Raw genomic sequence first — 18,454 nt, forward strand, 5'->3', positions numbered from 1 at the left:
ATCTGCAACCCTGTGGCGTTTGAAGCCAGAATTTAAACCATTAATGTTAAGACTGAGTACTGAGAAATATGCTTTTAATTCTGCCATGTTGTCAGTAAAGTCTTTGTTTGTATTGGCTGTGACTTTCTGTTTTGTATCACTCTTGGGGCCTTTTTACTTTTATAGAACCCCCGTAATACCTCCTGTAGGGCTGGTTTCGTGGTTACAAAATTGGCTAGTGACTGTCGATTCTGAAATGTCTTTATTTCTCCATCAATTCTGAATGACAGCCTTGCTGGATAAAGGATCCTTGGCTGCATGTTTTTCTCTGAAAGAGCTTTAAAAATGCTCCCCCAACCCTTTCTCTCATTCCAGGTCTGTGTAGACAGGTCTGACGTAATTCTGATGCCTTTGCCTTGGTACGTGAGAAATTTCTTTGCCCTGGCCGCTTTCAATACTGTATCCTTGGATCTCATATTTGTGAATTGCACTATGACGTGACGTGGTGTAGGTCTGTCATGGTTGAGCTTGGGAGGGGTCCTTTCTGCCTCTTGGACACGAATTTTTGTTTCCCTTGCTAGATTAGGGAAGTTTTCAGCTACAATTTGTTCAAATATCTCTTCTAGACCTCTGTTTTTCTCCACCCCCTCGGGTATGCCGACGATTCTAACATTGGATCGTTTCGTTGAGTCAGTAATCTCCCGTAGTCAACATTCGTGGGCGTGGATTTTTTTAAGACCATCTTCTATTTTTATTTTTTCCTCTATTAACCCATCCTCCAATTCACTAACCCTTTCCTCTGCTTCCATGACCCTGGCCGTCAGAGCCTCTAGTTTTGCCTGCATTTGGCTCATAGAATTTTTAATTTCTGTCAAATTCGCTCTCATTTCCGCCCTTAGGGATTCTATATTCTCAGTAACATTTTCCTGAATACTTTTTTCAAGTCTACTCATTATCTTGACCATTGTTACTCTGAATTCCATTTCTGATAATTTGGTTACATCCATATCCGTTACTTCTGTGGCAGAGGCCACTGACTCACTGTCTTTTCTTTGCTGGGGGGGGGGGGGCTTCTCCTTCTTGTCATTCTAATGAGGGGAGGTTGCGGGGTTGTCCAGAGCCCAAAATTATTGACTGGGTCCCAGGCCGTGCCCCTTGTTTTATAGGGATCTTAGAGATGTGGGCTTCTTCTTTAAAGATTTTATTTATTTACTTATCTGAGAGAGGGAGACAGACAGCAAGAACGGAACAGAAGCAGGGGAGTGAGAGAGGAAGAAGCAGGCTCCCAGCGGAGGAGCCTGATGAGGGACTCCTTTCCGGAACGCTGGGATCACGCCCTAAGCCGGAGACAGGCGCTCAATGACTGCGCCACCCAGGCGCCTTGGGTTGTGGGCTTCTTGATTTTTCAGCCTGCCTTCTGGGGGAGGGGCCTGCCGCGCGGATACTCAGGCAACCCTGTTTGGTTAGAGTCTCCGTGTCCCCTGCGAGGGAGGATGGGGATGGGCACTCTCTGAGCCGGTATTTCCAGGCTTTTGTTCTCTGGCGGCTTTCCCTGGCGGCCGCCTATGCCTCTTCTGAGGGTCAGAGCAGCAGAGGCTGCATTGTCACAGGACAGAGGGATTGCGGCCCGTTCTCCACTGATGTTCTGGCCACTTTAACTCTATTACTGTTGGTGCTGCTCAACCCTGCAGCGTCCCGGGATGTGCGCACCAACTCGGCGTCCCTGCCCTCACTTCCAGGGCCGGCGTGTCTCTGTCCTTTGTGTTTCTAATGCCGCCAGCCACCGGCTGCCCCGCACGCTCCCGGGTCTCCCGGTCTCAGTCTATGCCCGGTGAGCACACCCCGATTCCGGAGTTTCCGGAGAAGCCTGGTGGCGCGCGCACCCGGTTCAGGGTCTCAGTCTGCTGTTTCGCGGGTGCCGACCGCGAGTCCGCCTGCTCCCCCGTGCAGGTGGCCCGCCACCGCCCCACGCGCGCTCCAGGAGCTCTTGGTCTCAGTCTGGATCCCGTGAGCACACCGGGATTCCGGTGTTCCGGGACATGCCTGGTGGCTCGCGTTCACGGCTCACCGCTCTCAGTCCGCTCTCTCGCGGGTGCCCTCTGTGAGTCCGCCCGCTCCCCAGTGCAGGTGGCTGCCGCTTCCCGGAGCCCAAACGCGGCGGCTCCCTCCCCCTTCCGTTTATCTTCCGATATCTGTGCACGGTTTACAGCTCCCCTCTTCGTACCTCAATACTCAGCGCTGGAGATGTTCATTTGTAGAGATCCAGATGCATCATCTTGCGTCTCAGGCTGATTCCGTGGTTATTTAGGCTGGTCTGGTACCTATCCAGCTCGACTCGGGACCGGCTGAAAAAGAGGTCCCCTACTCCTCTGCCATCTTAACTCTCTCCAGCATCCCCTTTAGCATAAATCTAGAGTGGTTTTTTTTTTAAAGAAATTTAACATTATTGCTATGATTAAGAGGTAATAAAGAAAATAAGCTGAAATTACAGCATTTCTATTAAATTCTTGTTACATAACTGACCAAGGCTCTGAGCCTAGACTTGATCTATTCATTGAAGAAAAAGAAGATGGGGTATGGCAGGGTAAGAGGAAGACTGGAAGTACTAGAGAAGTGTTAAAGACATACTGACTTCCTTCTAATAGAGTAAGGAGGAAAGAAAGAAAACTGAAAAAGGAATAACTTTCTCACAGAATATTTCAATGATATTTAAGGTCATGTTTATGCACTACCTGAAATCATCACTTTACCAATCACGGTACACATCTACTCTTACAGTGTTTCCTTATTAATAGAAGATGGACTAAGTCATTTGGAAAGCAGCCAAAAAAATGAACTTTCAACAGTAATAGTTTTGAAAAAACTGTTAAATATTCTTACATTGTTACCAACCTCAGATTAAATATAAACCAACCTTGTAATGGAAAGTGAAATGTTTTCATTTCCTCCCTTGTGAGAAGGCATCTGGTTAAGCCCACTTTCTTAGAGCCATACTTTTGAATGATAGGGTCATTCTGCAGGTTAATGCTGACTTTTGAACTGGCAGAAGGTAAAGACCCTGAAACAAAAAGAACAATTAAACGTATGTCAGAATGTGTGTTTAAGAAAGGACACCTGGGGGGTGCCTGGGTGGCACAGCGGTTAAGCGTCTGCCTTCGGCTCAGGGCGTGATCCCGGCGTTATGGGATCGAGCCCCACATCAGGCTCCTCCACTAGGAGCCTGCTTCTTCCTCTCCCACTCCCCCTGCTTGTGTTCCCTCTCTCGCTGGCTGTCTCTATCTCTGTCAAATAAATAAATAAAATCTTAAAAAAAAAAAAAAAAAGAAAGGACACCTGGGTGGCTCAGTCGGTTAAGTATCTGACTTGATTTTGGCTCAATTCGTTATCTCAGAGTCATGGGATCTAGCCCCACATTGGGTTCTGCACTCAGCACAGAGCCTGCTTATCCCTCTCCCTCTGCTCCTCCACACTCCCCTTGCCCACCACCAAGTTGTGCTCTCTGTCTCTACCTCTTAAAATAAAATCTTAAAAAAAAAAAAAAAAGAAAATATTTGTGTTTAACCTAAACCTCAAAGGACATGTTTCTAAACCTTGTGTCAGGTAAACACAGTGAAGATCAAAAGATGTATAAGCCCCAGCCCCAACTTTAAGAAGCCTGTATTGTAATATAATTAGAGGAACACAAAGAGAATTTAAGTCTCAAATGGGTTATAATAATAAAAGCTATAAAAGAAAGGAAGAAGAATACACTGGCTGGGGTGGTAAGAGATGGTTCAACAGAGGAAAAGATTAGCTGAGTCTAAAAAGCAGAAATTAGAAAGTTTGTGTCTTAGACCTGCCCATCACAGTGCCTGCCACTCCTAACAGCCCATTCTAGCTCAGTCTATTCCACCCCTAGCCACTTGCTCAACCATCAGCCTATTCTTTAAGCAGGAGTGGTCACCAATTGGTTTGAGAGTGGGAAGTGGCTTAAGAGAGACACATCTACAGGTGCCTGGGTGGTTGTCGGTTGAGCATCCGACTCTTATTTTGGCTCAGGTCATGATCTCAGGGTCCTGGGATCGAGCCCTGTGTTGGGCTCTGTGCTCAGCATGGAGTCTCTTTGTCCCTCTCCCTCTGCTTCTACCCCCGACTCATGCTCTTTCTTTTCTCTAAATAAATAAAATCTTTGAGAAAAAAAAGAGACCCATCTATAAGTAGACAAATAAGTTGATATTCCTAGCCAAGACATGCTCAAAAGGGACAATGGCAATTAGTTAAGCTGATCAGATTGCTTGCTTCCAAAATCAAACTAGGAAATACAGAGGACTGACAAGTTAGAAGAGAACAGAAAGCAGAGAAGATGCCATGAAAGGGTACTTAGACTCCTGATGGCTTTCTAGTCTACATGCATCCTTTAAATAATATCCCTCTCGCTTAAGATGGCCTGAATGAGTATCTGGTCCTTGCAACTAAAGAAGTCAAAATACTGTAAGTAGAAAAGAGGGGATTCCAGGTAAGACAGAAATGTACAAAGCAAACTTGGTATGGTAGTGACTAGACCAACTGAGAAAAAAAAAAAAAAAGGTCTGTGTAGGAGAGCAGTGTAGGAAACAAGGTTGAGGAGTATAAAAATGAATTATAGACCACTACAAATGCTAGACTCAAGAGTTTGGACTTTAGTACATTATTCAATAAATAATGGAGAGCAACAGAAAGTTCCTAAGATGGGAAATGGCATAACCAAACAGTATTTAAGAAAGATCAACCTCAGAGATAATGTGGAAAATGGAGGAGAGAAATGAGAAAAGGTTTTGCAGAAATTCTGGACCAAAAAAGATAACAAAAAAAAAAAAAAAGAAAGAAAGAAAAAAAAAGATTAGAGTCTGAATCAAGATGGTGGAAAGAATGGAGGAAAAGGAATATATTAAACAGTCTGTAAGAAAAACTGATAGAACACAGTGATGGAATAATTCAATTCAGACAACAAATATTTACTAAGTACTTATTATATGCCTGGCATTGTTCTAGCCACTAGAGATTCCTCAATGAACAAAGTCAACAAAATTCTCCATTGGGAGAATGAAATTCTAGTTGGGAAGATGAACAATAAACAAATATATGCCAGGTAAGGATAAGGACCGTGGAGAAAATCAAAGGAGGGAAAAGAGGAGAGGGTGTACTGGGGAAAGAGAAGGGTTACTGTCATCTATTTTACAATCAGGGAAGATCTCTCTGATGAAGTGACATATGAATAGTTACTCATAGGAGCAAAGGGAAGGAGCTATCCAGATTGGGTACAGGGAGCCAAAAGGAAAGTAATTCTAAAATTAAAGATTGTTGTCTTAAAGAAAAATGATACCAACAGAAAAGGCGATTTGAAGATGGGAGCCTGTACATTATTTAAGGATGAGAAAAATGCTTTTAGCTATGTTATGATTGAGGGGACAGGGGAATATCCAAGTGGCACCATCCAGCAGGCAGCTGAAAATGCAAGCCTGGAATCTGGGACATCAGACCTAGAAATAAAGATACAGGAGTTAACCAAAGAAGAGCGATAAGTCAACTTGGAGAGACAGATAAATATTTCTAAAGTTTGCTTTGGGACTCTGATATTTAGGATGGGAAACAAAGGAAATCCTAAGAGGATAGAGAACTAGCCATAATCTTCTGACTCCTCAAAGTCTACAGAATAAAATCCAAGGTTCTTAGCATGACATTTACAGCCTACAGGACAAAGCTTTACCCTACCTCTTGGCCTCGTCTCTCACCACTACCATCCTCCCCCAATTATCCCCAACAATCGATATTCTTTAGCCATATCAAATTTCTTTTTTCTGATGATTTCTTTTGCAAAGCTATGTCTTACATGAGCTCTGAATCTAGTAATGACTACTCTGTTATTTACTTAAAGATGTTTAAAATACAGTGGAGGTCAAATCAAACACAGAGGCAGGTCAGATACAGGTATCTATTAGGAGAGGGGAACAATGGAAAGGAAGGAAGTCAGGTGTCTTTGAGACAGGAAAATAGGAAGCACAGTCCTAGAGGAGATAGGAAGGAATCACTGGCTATTCCTCACCACTTTTTCATGTCTCCTCAGTTTAACTATTCAATTATTTCTGAACACACACAAAAAAGCATCACTGAACAGTACTTAGCTTACTATGTCCAATGAACTCTAGTAAGTTCTTTTCTATTCCATCACTTACCTGCTTCCTCCTACAAAAACAGAAGGTTCAGTACAACTTACTCCTGGACACAACCCAACATTTGAAAAACACTGCCATCGTGGGTATTTCTCTTTTAGATGGCCAGCATCTAAACCTCCTACCTATTCCCCACTGTGAGTATTATTAAGGGTGTCCTTTACATTAGTCAAAGGCAAGATCTTCCTTCCCATCTGTACACTCGTGGGTACGAAGACCTACTGACAGTTTCAAAATTATTCACAGTAATTTGTAAGAGTCCAATGTTGAGTGATACGCAGGGACAGCCTTTGCTATTTCACCTAGCAAGATGGTTTCTGGGGCATGAATATGGGCTCCTGCTATCTATTCTCCCTAGGTACTTACCCATTTTTTCTTTAAAAACATATTGCTTTTCTGTTTAAGGCTGTAGAATTGACCTTAGTTGTTTGAAAGAATAAACTTGACCGATAAACCCACTTATAAACATATCCATGTCTTTTAGAATGAGCAAATCATCAAACTAGAGTCACAGCCATACCTTCCACCATCTTGGATAGATCCCCTGTTGTTTGTTTCTTTTGCAGTCCAATAATATCAGCTAGAAAATTAGATGATGGAGGTGGCAAGCGGAATTTCTGAAAATACATACCAAGTTTTTATAAAAATGTTTGAAAGCAATTAAAATATTGTAAAAGACTTGCACTTTTATTGTCAGCTCAGCTATGAGCTGTCAGCTATGAAAGGTCTGGACCTTAATTGTTTGTATTGCAAAATGAGGACTGTTTCCTTAATGTGTAAAAGTGACTAGGTAATTAAAAAAAAAAAAGTGACTAAGTAAGTGAAGCCACCTTTATCCCACCCCAGATATTTTCTTTGGCTCTGATTACACTTTGGAAACAAAGACAAACATTACAAAAATGTGTAACTCAGAAAAGGAAAGTTCTTTATATTTTTCAAAGCACTTCTGTATCTATTACTTTAGTGGACAGCTTGCCAGGTAGTTAGGCTAGATGACACAGCAAAGCTGAAATGTTGAGAGCTCCAGCCTTAGGCTCACCTGTGCTGAAATTCCAGCTCCACCACTTACTAGCTGTAACTTGGACAAGTTACTCACAGTTTCCTTATGTACAGAAGATATTTATATCTCTCACAGAACTGTGAGAATTAAGGATGATGCATGCATAATGATTGATGTAGGTCCTAGCACATATGTAGCCTTTGATAAATGAAAGCAAAAAAGAAAATGGAGACCCAAGGAAATTAGGACTCACCAACTCAAATCCCTCCGTGGTAAATGGATGAAACAGTCCAATAGACTGGAAGTGGCTATGGGAAGGAAAATGGGGAGCACATGCCTCTTCTAAAGATGACAACTGCTATTCAGCTCCAGATACTGTTCTAAGAATGTCCAATCTTGTGATGTTGTCAAGAGACCAAAAAACACAGACTTACATAAAGTGTATAATTTCTGAAAACATCATAACCCGAATAAAATAGGAAATATCAGCCTGGGAACTACATACAGATTGTAATCTGGTAATAAATATTTTGCCCAAATATCAAAGAAAATCAGAGGCAAACCTAATCTCAACAAGAGATCTCTGAATCTTAATCTTTCTTGCTTTCTACAACCTCTACTGCTTGTTCAGTCAGGGTGCCAAAGAGCATAGTTTGAGACAAGCACTAGTCTCTGGATGAGAGGACTCAACTCAGGCCCTAAAACAAAGTTTTCTTAACTTACGTGTCTAAATGCTTTTCGGAGAAATCCAAACTCCAAATAGAACCTGTAAAAGTGTAGCTGGCTCATTCCCTGCAGTACAAAAACCACCACGTTGTTCAGGTGATTTTGGTGAAAAAGCTGGCACCAGCTGTTGAAAAATCAAACCAATACAGCTAAAAGTGATACCATCAAGTCAGTTATAGACATACAAAAGGGAAGTGTGGGGAGAAAAGCAGTTTACCATTACTCAATGAAAACCTGGCAAAGAATGGCTATTACCGTACAGAATTCAAATAAAGATCTCTTGAGATAATTGTTTATTGCATTCAAATCAAGTAGGATACCAAGGGAAACACAATGTATTCAAATCCACAATCCTATTATGATTTGTTTTAAATTGGAAATAAACCCATTTTACAAAGGCATATCCTCAAGATCCCAAGCTGCTGAGTCCTTCCTAAGCTAGTAATCATGTGACTGGCTTTAAGAAAGCCAGTTTGGGATAAATTGACAGACTACTAGCAATATTTGTTAATGTGGAAGATGGCTTTTGAGGTATCTAGCCAATCTCCCTCAGATACGTCTGAAAAACTGAAAAGTTTTGAAAATTTTTTTGTTGGTCCATATACAAAAGCAATTTTCATTAGACATTTAACAATGGCATTGAAGATATCAGAACAGTAAAATTCTCTTTGTCCCTTAACGTAAAAGGAACAAAAAAGATTAACTGGGATTCTTAACACACGATCATGTTATTTCAGTTGGGTCTCCACTAGGGGTTACAAACCAAAATACCTTTAAGTGGTGTTGGGAAAGGTCATTGAAAAGACATGACTGCCAGCTAACCTGTCAGCTGGACCCTGGCACCTGCAGGCTCCTCACCCCCTTCTCCTCTGTCCTTGGAATGTGGGTTCTGCTTGTCTTTCCTGATCCCAGAGGCTGCTCCAAAGACAAAGCCTTGAGACGGTGATGCGGTGTTGAAAACACCTGCATGGTTCATATGACTGAACCCAGTTAAGGCCTCTATATAAACTTTTTTAAGATTTGGCAGGCATGTGTAGGGATCCATTTGTCTTCCTCCTGCCCGAGACAAGCCTTGTAGGCAAGTTCCCTTTGCTGCCACGTACCAACCTGGAGCAGCCTACCTCTTTCTTCAGTCTCTCCCTGACCTCCAAGTAAGTGGGGCAGGTTTCACTTTATACCCAGGAAGCTCCCAAGAGGGTTGCAAACCATAGAGCAGCCAGAGAGATAATGTAAATAAGGGAAGCAGGCCTTATTTACCAGTAGGTGCTACACTAGAGTGTATCTGCCACATCGATAAGAGGCAGGCTCCTATTCAGCTTTGACAAAATGTTGCCACAGGGACAAGTGCCAGATCTTAGAGTTTTTCAAAGAAATAAAGTATCTGGATTTTAATAAAGGAATTCCTAAATTAAATGTTGGCAACTCCTGTAAAGAAAAAAATTTAGGGGGCACTGGGGTGGCTAGGATGGTTAGGCGTCTGACTCTCGTCTGACTCTTGCTTTCGGCTCAGGTCATGATCTCAGAGTCGTGAGACAGGTCCCACTTGGAGCCTGCTTGGGATTTTCTCTCTCCCTCCCCCTCTGCCCCTCCCCCACCATTAAAAAAAGAGAAAGAAAAAATTTAGGACACTCTCTACGGCAAACAAATAATGTCAATTAAGGAATATATGGCTCTCTAGACACCAATTTGAAAACTCTGGTCTATACCCACTATTTAAGTTCATCTTATACCTGGGTTTAGGAACACTGGATTTGCCCAGAACTGCATACTTCAGCAATTCACATAACTGGTCATGGGTTACTTCACAGTTTTCAGCAAATAAAATGGCAGATAAGCGGGCTTTCTGCAAAGATATAAATAAAGGCATTAAAAATTAAGACTACTGGGGCACCAGGGTGGCTCAGTTGGTTAAGCAGCCAACTCTTGATTTTAACTCAGGTCATGATCTCAGGGCCTTGGGATTGAGCCCCTGAGTAAGGATCCCTACTCAGCAGGGAGTCTGCTCCTCTCCCTCCTCCTCTCTCCCTCTCCCGTGCGCTCTCTCTCTCTCTCTCTCTCCAATAAATAAATCTTAAAAAAAAAAAAAAATAGAACTGGGGGTGCCTGGGTGCTCAGTCAGCTAAGCATCTGCCTTCAGCTCAGGTCATGATCTCTGGGTCTTGGGATCAAGACCCAGGTCAGGCTTCCTGCTCAGCAGGGAGTTTGCTTCTCTCTCTCTTCCTCTGCCCTTCCCACCGCTCATTCTCTCTCTCTCTCAGACAGATAAATAAAATCTAAAAAAAAAAAAATTAGGACCATTGAGAACAGTAATAAAGCAAAACAAATTATATGCAAATATAAGGAGGAATCTAATTAATTGGAAATGATAAAACAACCTGTGATACGACATTATTAATTCAATATTTAATAAACGTTGATACAGAACCTTACTACAGATACTTGGTTACTTGCTAGGGATAATGGAATGAATTAAACATGATTCATGCTCTCAAGTTCTAAGTACTAAGAGAAAGTTCTAAGTACTAAGTACTAAGAGAAAACAAATGCAGAAATAGGTCATTCCAATACAACGTGGGTAAGTGCTATTATAAAGGTGTAGGAACAAAGGGGCTAACTGCCTTGGGGGTTAGAGAGTTTGGGGGATAGCTTCACTGATACTGAAAATACTGGGGCTGTCCTGAGAATAATTTGTCAGTCAGATGGGGGGAAACATCGTGTCTAAACACTTAGTTTTGTTTGGCTGGAACCAAGTTGACATGTTGCAGAGTAGTGGAGATTTGAGAGTAGAGAAAAGAGTGAGTCAGGTCATAGATCAATGTGGTCTAAGCTAAGGAGTCTGACATTATTCTGGGGAAACAGGGAGCTCAGAAAAGTTTCTCCCTCCTAAAAAAGCTCTAATTCTTCATCTCTATATGAGACTGCCCCAAAGGATTAGAGTATACATTCTGTTTGGTAACCAACTCTGCAACCCTCACTCCCCCCACCGCCGCCCAAATCAGTATCTTTTCACATCAGTTAAATGTAACAAACACCAATTTTAATAGTCCATTCTCTAAATTTATCTCAACACTTACTATGTATATGAAAAAAAGTCCCTATTGATGACACTTTAAAAAAATATATAAATAATATCATGAGCATCCTTTCAAACATCCCTGTGTACCAGAATAAATTCTCCAGATAAGGTCCTGGTCAAAATAAGCACCTACAGTTGACCCTTGAACAACACAGGTTTAAACTGTGCAGATCCACTTATATGTGGTTCATTTCTGTTAAATATAGTATAGTATCATGAATGTATTCTCTTCTTTATGCTTTTCTTAGTAACATTTTCTCTGGCTTACTTTATTCTAAGAATACGATATATAATACATGTAATTTACAAAGTATGCATTAACCATCTATGTTATCAATAATGTCTCTGGTCAACTGGTTACCAATATTACTGGTAAGGTTTCTAGGCTCTAAGTAGTTAAGTTTTTGGGGAGTGAAAAGTTATACATGGATTTTGGACCACACAGGGCATGCAGATGGTGGTTTGGCACCCCAATCCCCCATGTTGTTCAAAGGTCAATTATTTAATTCTGACAAGTACTATTAATTCCTGAAAGAATACACCAATTTATATTTACCAATCAAAAATATGAGATTGATGGGGCGCCTGGATGGCTCAGTCAGTTAAGTGACTGCCTTCACCTTGGGTCATGATCTCAGGGTCCTGGGATCGAGCCCCATGTTGGGGGTCCCTACTCAGCAGGGAGCCTGCTTCTCCCTCTCCTTCTCCCTGACGCTCCCCCTGCTTCTGCTCTGTCAAATAGATAAAATCTCAAAAAAAAAAAAAAAAAAAAGAGATTGATAAGGTGAGACTGAGTGAGGTAGGTAGGGTCTATGTGGCAGTGAGTAATGGTTGCCAAGCATGGGAGGTCAGAGCTTCAGTAGGGGAAGGAGGGCATGGTAATTGGCGGGGGGGGAGAACTTGAGTAGGGGGAGTAGGGATTGGTATAGGGGAGAGAGCTAGGATTAAGGGTAGGAACCCAGGGCACACATGCAGAAGGATGGCTCACTGTGGGGTGTCAAAGCCTGAGTGGTAGAAGGCATCCATGCAGCGGGAAGTGGAGAGCAGTGAGGGCTGGTATCAGATATCAGAAAGTATTCAAGGTTTTAAGGACAGCATCAATACTGAGGGACAACAGTGGCCTGTCACAAGATTCAGAGTCTGAGCAGGGTAAGTGTGTCCATGTATGAAGGATGAGGATAGTAGACTGTCACACAGGAGGGTGGCCTGGTACATGGTGCAGGGTGACAGAGCCCAAGCAAGGTGAAGACAGTGTGGGAGTGTGGGGCGGTGGCAGCATGGGGAACTGGTCAAATATACCGAAGATAATGACAAATCAGGTTTCTCACTGGAGAGAGAAGGAAATTATAACCATGAAGAGAGAAAACCAGAATGAACCTTGTGGAAATAGACTGCAAGCAGAGATTTTAGAATGTATGGATAGAAAAATATTTAAATGTAAATATGTATGTGTGTGTATATGGGTGTACAGATAAACACATATTTCCTAGCTCTTTTTTGGGAGTACTGACATCCCAATAGCACTGAGTACTTCTAGTACCCAGAACCTTGAGTTTCTAAATGTCATTCTCTACTAAAAGAACCAAGCAACCCAGAAAAAATTACTGATTCCAGGGCTAGGGCAGGAAAAGCACAGATGAGCCTGGAACATCTTTTTGTGCCAAAAAAGTAAGGAAATGCTCAAAGAATTATGAGGTCATGTTGAAAGAACACAGAAGCTAGCTTAATGTTCAAATATAGGATGTTTTGAGCATCAAAATAAATATAGTAATGGATTATAACCCATTGAATGAAATAGGCAATGAGTTCATACTAATAAAAAAATGAATTACAAGTTTAACAAGGAAGCATCTCTCCACAAAATTAGAGAAAAAGAAAACAAGAATGGGACAAATCAAAATCATGTACAACCTAACAAAATACAAGAGAAAAGAGTGTCACTTCTGTGATAGTCCTGCCAAACATGTATAGCCCAAAACTAATCAATGAGGAAACAGACAAACCTAACTTGAGAGACATTGTACAAAATAACTGATTTGGGATTCTTTAAGAGTAGTAAGGCCAAAGATGTTAAGGAAAAAACCAAAGAATTGTATGGATTGAAGGAGATACGACAACTAAATGTAACACATAGTTCTAGACTGGCTCTTACTGCTAAAAAGGATATTACTGGAACAACTGAAGAACTTGAATGGGGTGAAGATAAGATGGCAGCAATATATCCATGTTATTTTTTAATTTTGATGGTTGCATATGTAGGTTATGTAGGACTGTTTACAGGAAATACATATTTTAGTAATATGGGTGGGTGGTCATGGAGCATTGTTAGCAATCACTTTCAAATGCTGTCTGGGGTCGTTTTGGGTACTGTTCTTGCAACTTTTCTGTAAGTTTGAGATTGTTTCAAAATAAAAGAGAGATTATCTATTTCCTTATACTTTTCACCATATTAACCTTTAAAAAGTTGTTTTGCCAATTTGATAGGCAAAAAAAGAATCCCTTTTAAATAAAAAATGTTTTCATAGCACTATTTTCCATTTTACACCCTACAGGTATCCCCTGCTTCCTGAAAGCTTGTGTTCTGCCACTTCCCTTTTAGGACGGACCTATTAGCACTGTACCTGTTTTCACTTTTATCTTCAGCATTTGTTTCACAACAAGCCAGTTATAAAGGCAGCACACCCCAAGCAGAGTGGTACAGCGAAGCTCCTTTCCCAAGAACTACACTTAGCACGAAGCCCCCATAGCTTTGAATTGTGTCTGTGAGCATCTGCGCTTTATCTTGATTTTGTGCATCAGTTAGCAAGATCTGTCTTGAGACATGAGAAAACCTAACAGAGATTATTTTGGGAGTATGGAAACGCTCCAATATCCCCCCCCCCCCATAAATTAATAATTGCTTCTTTGCTTTACACCATTTCAGCTTGGAAAGATTTCACGGGACCGCTCTACTTTCAGACAGTGGGGGAAACCTGTATATAATTTCTATTGTTTGTTTTCGGTCTCTTTCCACTAGAACGAAGTAGTAAACCTCACCGATGTTCCCCAAGTGCCTAGGGCAGTGCCCAGCACGTGACAACAGAAATCTGATGATTGAATAGATGGACCACGTATATTTAGTTCTCAATACACAGCAGGGATGTTCATCTGCCTTATTATTCCCCTACCGGGGTGGTATGTAAACTGCATGAAGGCCGTGGGTTCGTGCACTGGGATATCCCCGGAACCTAGAACAATTCCTGGCACACAGAAGACTCAATAAAGTATTTGTTGAGTGAACATTCTTTTTGGGTCCCACGCACCACACCAGTTTTAAAGAGCCATTATCAGCCCTGAGCTAGGTGATATTAACATTATCGTTCCCATTTTACACACTGGAAAGGAGAATTCCGAAAGGCCAATGGGTGGATGAGGCTGATCTGCAGCGTCCAGGGCAGGCAGGGCCCCGAAGACGGCTGGGGCGCGGGCTTGGCAGCTTCTAACCTCCTCGGGCTGCCCACTCCAGCTCCCCGTTACTCACCTTGGCCTCGGGCTGCCTTTCCTCCAGATCCCAACGCGCTCTCATCGCCTCAGCCGCTCGGACCAGCGCGTTCGGGGCCCTCCTCCTCTTCCTGCCCTTCTTGAGGTGCCTCCCTGTCCTCTCCCTCTCAGGATCCATGAGCCTCTGGAGAAAGACCGGCGTGAGTTGAGGAAACGCCGCCTCCTGACGGGGGAGAAGGTGGGGCTTCAATAGCCTACAGCCTCCCTCAGATCCTCGCCTCAATTCAGTGTATGGAGCCCTCCCAACTCTCCCAACCCTCCCGACCCTCCCGGAAAAGCGAGGGCGCCAACGATCCTCCCTGTTCCGCGGCGGAGAAAACCGCAACGAGACCAACGGTTTTACCGTCCGCGCCGGAGGCCGGATTCGAAACGGTTTCCCAACGGCGCACACGCGCCTCCGCCCGTTGAAAAAGAGGGGAAAAGTTGCTGCCAAGCGACTTCCCTGCCAAAAAACACTCCCCGCGCCCCCCGATCCCCGAAAACACCGAAGAGAAGCCGGGCAGGCAGCAGAGGCCGCAGCCGCCGCCGCCTCAATCACAGCCAGAGCCGCCGCCGCAGCCGTCTCCCCAGACGCGCCAGGCGTTTGAACAGACCGGAAGTGCGAGTTCAACGACTTCCGGCAGTTGGGCTGGGAGGAGTAAGGAGTCCCGGGAATGGCGACCAAGAAGCTTGCGCGGTACGCGAGGGGTTTCTGGGCTGGGGGTGGCTCCTGGTCGGGTGCTGGCGCCCCCGATAAGTCTGGGCAGTGGGCATCCACGGTGTCAGCCTTCATTCTCTGCGGCCCCGGCGTCTCCGACGTGCACTGTGTGGCCGGACTGAAAGGTCTCTGCTTGGATCTCGATCTCGAGCCTCAGGCAGTTTTCTGCGCGAGGGTGGCAGAACCGGGGTTCGGGCTGTGTGGCCTTGAGCCACTGTCAGCCAGTTCTAGGCCTCGGGAAACGAACTGGGCATGACAGCACCTCGTAGGCCGTTCCGAGGTTTCAGGCAGCCCCCACCTCACCCGTCAAGCTGTACACGCCACCACTTCCTAGTGATCCGTTTAATTAGTAATGTTATTTATTGTGTCCTTCTCCCTGATTCCTGGTCACGCTGTGCACATTTCTGATTTCTAGAAGCACTGTTGTAATGTATTCGTAAATAGCATTGGCTTCAGAGTTGGGTTTCACATACCAAATCTGTGTTCTTTCGCAAATTACTGAATTCGTTATCTCATCCATAATATAGAAGTAGCAAAAGTGATTATCTCGTACAGTGTTGAGGATTAAGTGAGATCACCAGAGTTCAGTGCCTGCTATTTAGTAAGAAATCAAATAAATATTCGCAATTATTCCCAACTCCTTGCACTTCCCATCACGTTTTAAACAAAAAACGACAACAGGAAGTGTCTGCTTAAACTCCACCTGTTCCTCTAGGACCTGTACCTCATAGTTGTCTTACTTAACACCTCATTAGGCTCATCCCTTTCTATGAACTCAACTATTGCCTTTGCGGATCCTTTGTCATATATTACTTTACAGTGGTTTGCCATGGATGTCTAGTTTCTTTACCCAGCCGTATTTTGAGCTCCTGGAAGACTGGATCAGCCGTATCTCCTCAGAACTGGGCTGTGCACGTAGCAAGGGCTTGAAAAATGCAAAGGCAGAAAATAAGCTTTTCAATACATCTTTACCTCTGCAATCACTCAAGTTCCTCAGTATTTACTGTAAAATAAGGAAAGCAGAAGGAATTAGTCTAAGTTTGCAAATATGAACTTTGAGGCAGGTGAAATGACTATTAAGAGAGGGTGGCAGTCCATATAAGAACCAAGGTCTTCAGCTCTCAAAGCCTAGTTCAATTTCCTGTCACTCACATTAATACATTAATAATGAGGGTTATACCATTAGTTTGTTAGCATATTCCAACAGGAGTGTGACTGAGTTTGTTGAACATATTGGGTTGTTTTACATTTTTAGGCAGCTTGGATTAATTAGAAGAAAGTCAGTTGCACCAGCAAATGGAAATCTAGGAAGAAGCAAATCCAGTAAGTAGTGTGCTTCATTTCTTTACATTTTGTATCCTTGCACTTTTAACATTGATAAAGCATAAGGATACCCTTTGTTTTTGCAGAGCAGTTCTTTGACTACTTAATTGTCATTGATTTTGAGTCCACATGTTGGAATGATGGGAAACGCCACCAGAGCCAAGAAATAAGTAAGTCTGGACTTCTAGTGGCCAAAGCCAGCCCTGGAGGAGTCACTTTAATAGTCAACAATTAGTTTAAAGAAAACAAGATGCCCTGTGAATTGGTAGTTTACTGTAAAACCTGACTCGACAAAAAAAGAACAAAAACCTAATATCTAAAAGTATCATATAAAATAATTATCTTAGAATTCCATACAAAATCTCGATTGCATAGGAACTGAAAAAATACCTTTGCAAAAAGGAGTATATTTTAACTTCCATATGGTCTTCATATTTAATTATGGAAATATATTCAAGAGTTTTAAGTAGAAATACTGATAACTTTAATATTCTGGCTTATTCTTTGGCATAATTTTATTATAACTTATATCACACTGCTTTGGTCATTTTAATAAGCTTTTACTGAAATAATGATTGTTTAATAATGCTATCTGATGGCGAAATATGTTTAGAGTGATTACAGCATTAATTTAACAATTTTGTATTTAAGTGTCAATTGATAATTCTTTCATGTAGTTGAATTTCCAGCAGTATTGCTGAACACATCAACTGGAGAGATTGAATCTGAGTTCCATGCTTACGTTCAGCCTCAAGAACATCCAATTCTTTCTGAATTTTGCATGGAACTCACAGGCATAAAACAGGTATGCCCTTCTCTTTTCCCTACCTCTCTTCTCACCCTGCCCCCCCCCAAACAAAACCCAAGAAAGTATGATGCAAATATTAAAATTCAGAAATCAGTTTTTAAAAGAAAATAAAAAGTATATACCATTTGGAATTAGATTTGTGTACTGCTAGAAATAATGTTCCCTCCAGCACTCTGTTGGAATCTTTAAAAATTAGATAAAATAGTGTTGTAAAAATGAATGTCAAACTTACTTCATGGAAATTAAGTGACATCAAATTTCTGTCAGTCAGGATTTAATTAGTATATTTTTTTTGTAAATTTTTAAAAAAGGTTTTATTTATTTTTGCGAGAGAAAAAGCGTGTGTACGAGTGGGGGGAGGGGCAGAGGGAGAAGCAGACTCCCCACTGAGTGGGGAGCTGGATGCGGGACGTGATCCCAGGACTCTGGGCTCATGATCTGTGCCAAAGGCAGATGCTTAACCAACTGAGCCACGCAGGCACCCAGAACCTCTTCTTTTTTATATCCCCCTATAGTGCCTAATTATGTGCTAATGATGTGTTCAATAATTATGGAATTCGATTGTTGAATTCAGATTTTGTGACTTTACTCAGGCTCAGGTTGATGAAGGAGTCCCTCTGAGGATTTGCTTATCTCAGTTCTGTAAATGGATTCAGAAGATTCAGCAAGAGAAGAAAATTATTTTTGCTACTGGGATTCCAGATCTGCCTAATTCCGAAGTAAAATTATGTGCATTTGTTACTTGGTCAGGTAAAAAATAAGTCATATCTATCAATCATAAATGAGTAGAGTTACCACTATGTAATTCTTTATCTGTAGGAAGAATTGTACTTGTTAACCTCTTACGCCCCGAAGAGAAATCTCAGTGCCTGACAGATGTTAACCAAGGAAAGTAAATTTATTCATATTTTTCAAATTTTACCATTCTGGGATACTTAAAAATTTTTTAAGACTTAACTTTAAGAATCTTTCTGGATTGTTCCTCCCTGTTCTTCTGACTCCAAGCAAAGATGATTTAGTGAAAACTCTTATGCTACTTTCTACAACCTTGAATAAAAAGAGTCTTCATTCAACTCACATCCTTTGCTTTAAACTTTCACACTAGGAAAAATAGGCC

The 18,454-nt window shown here is 42.2% G+C and overlaps 2 protein-coding genes across 6 annotated transcripts in view; one reads left to right on the forward strand and one right to left on the reverse strand.

Moving 5' to 3' along the window:
- Positions 1-33: 33 nt before the first annotated feature.
- Positions 34-15,541, reverse strand: LOC125283001 (RNA exonuclease 5-like). Of its 4 annotated transcripts, none has more exons than XM_057316581.1 (7): positions 14,853-15,518; positions 14,490-14,672; positions 9,624-9,736; positions 7,891-8,017; positions 6,688-6,784; positions 2,894-3,037; positions 34-2,389 (listed from the first exon to the last, which is right to left on the reverse strand). In XM_057316581.1, the coding sequence occupies exons 1-7, from the start codon at positions 15,279-15,281 to the stop codon at positions 2,379-2,381; spliced, it is 1,104 nt and encodes a 367-aa protein (XP_057172564.1). In that variant the 5' UTR covers positions 15,282-15,518; the 3' UTR covers positions 34-2,378. The 4 variants fall into 4 exon arrangements, with proteins under 4 accessions (XP_057172564.1, XP_057172563.1, XP_057172565.1 ...); XM_057316580.1 differs by having other exon boundaries at positions 35-2,324; positions 14,853-15,519; XM_057316582.1 differs by having other exon boundaries at positions 35-2,324; positions 14,490-14,633; positions 14,853-15,517.
- LOC130544513 (ERI1 exoribonuclease 2-like) overlaps positions 14,958-18,454 on the forward strand; it is an 8,616-nt gene continuing 5,119 nt past the window's right edge. The window contains exons 1-5 of one of the 2 annotated variants that reach the window (XM_057316577.1): positions 14,958-15,185; positions 16,462-16,529; positions 16,616-16,699; positions 17,207-17,334; positions 17,931-18,087. In XM_057316577.1, the coding sequence (XP_057172560.1) occupies positions 15,163-15,185; positions 16,462-16,529; positions 16,616-16,699; positions 17,207-17,334; positions 17,931-18,087 (460 nt within the window). In that variant the 5' untranslated portion in view covers positions 14,958-15,162. Of the gene's footprint in view, positions 15,186-16,461; positions 16,530-16,615; positions 16,700-17,206; positions 17,335-17,930; positions 18,088-18,454 lie in introns of those variants that run through there. The other variant, XM_057316578.1, reaches the window with a different exon arrangement.

This window comes from Ursus arctos, unplaced genomic scaffold (assembly GCF_023065955.2).
Source record: "Ursus arctos isolate Adak ecotype North America unplaced genomic scaffold, UrsArc2.0 scaffold_216, whole genome shotgun sequence".
Classification (NCBI taxonomy): Eukaryota; Metazoa; Chordata; class Mammalia; order Carnivora; family Ursidae; genus Ursus; species Ursus arctos.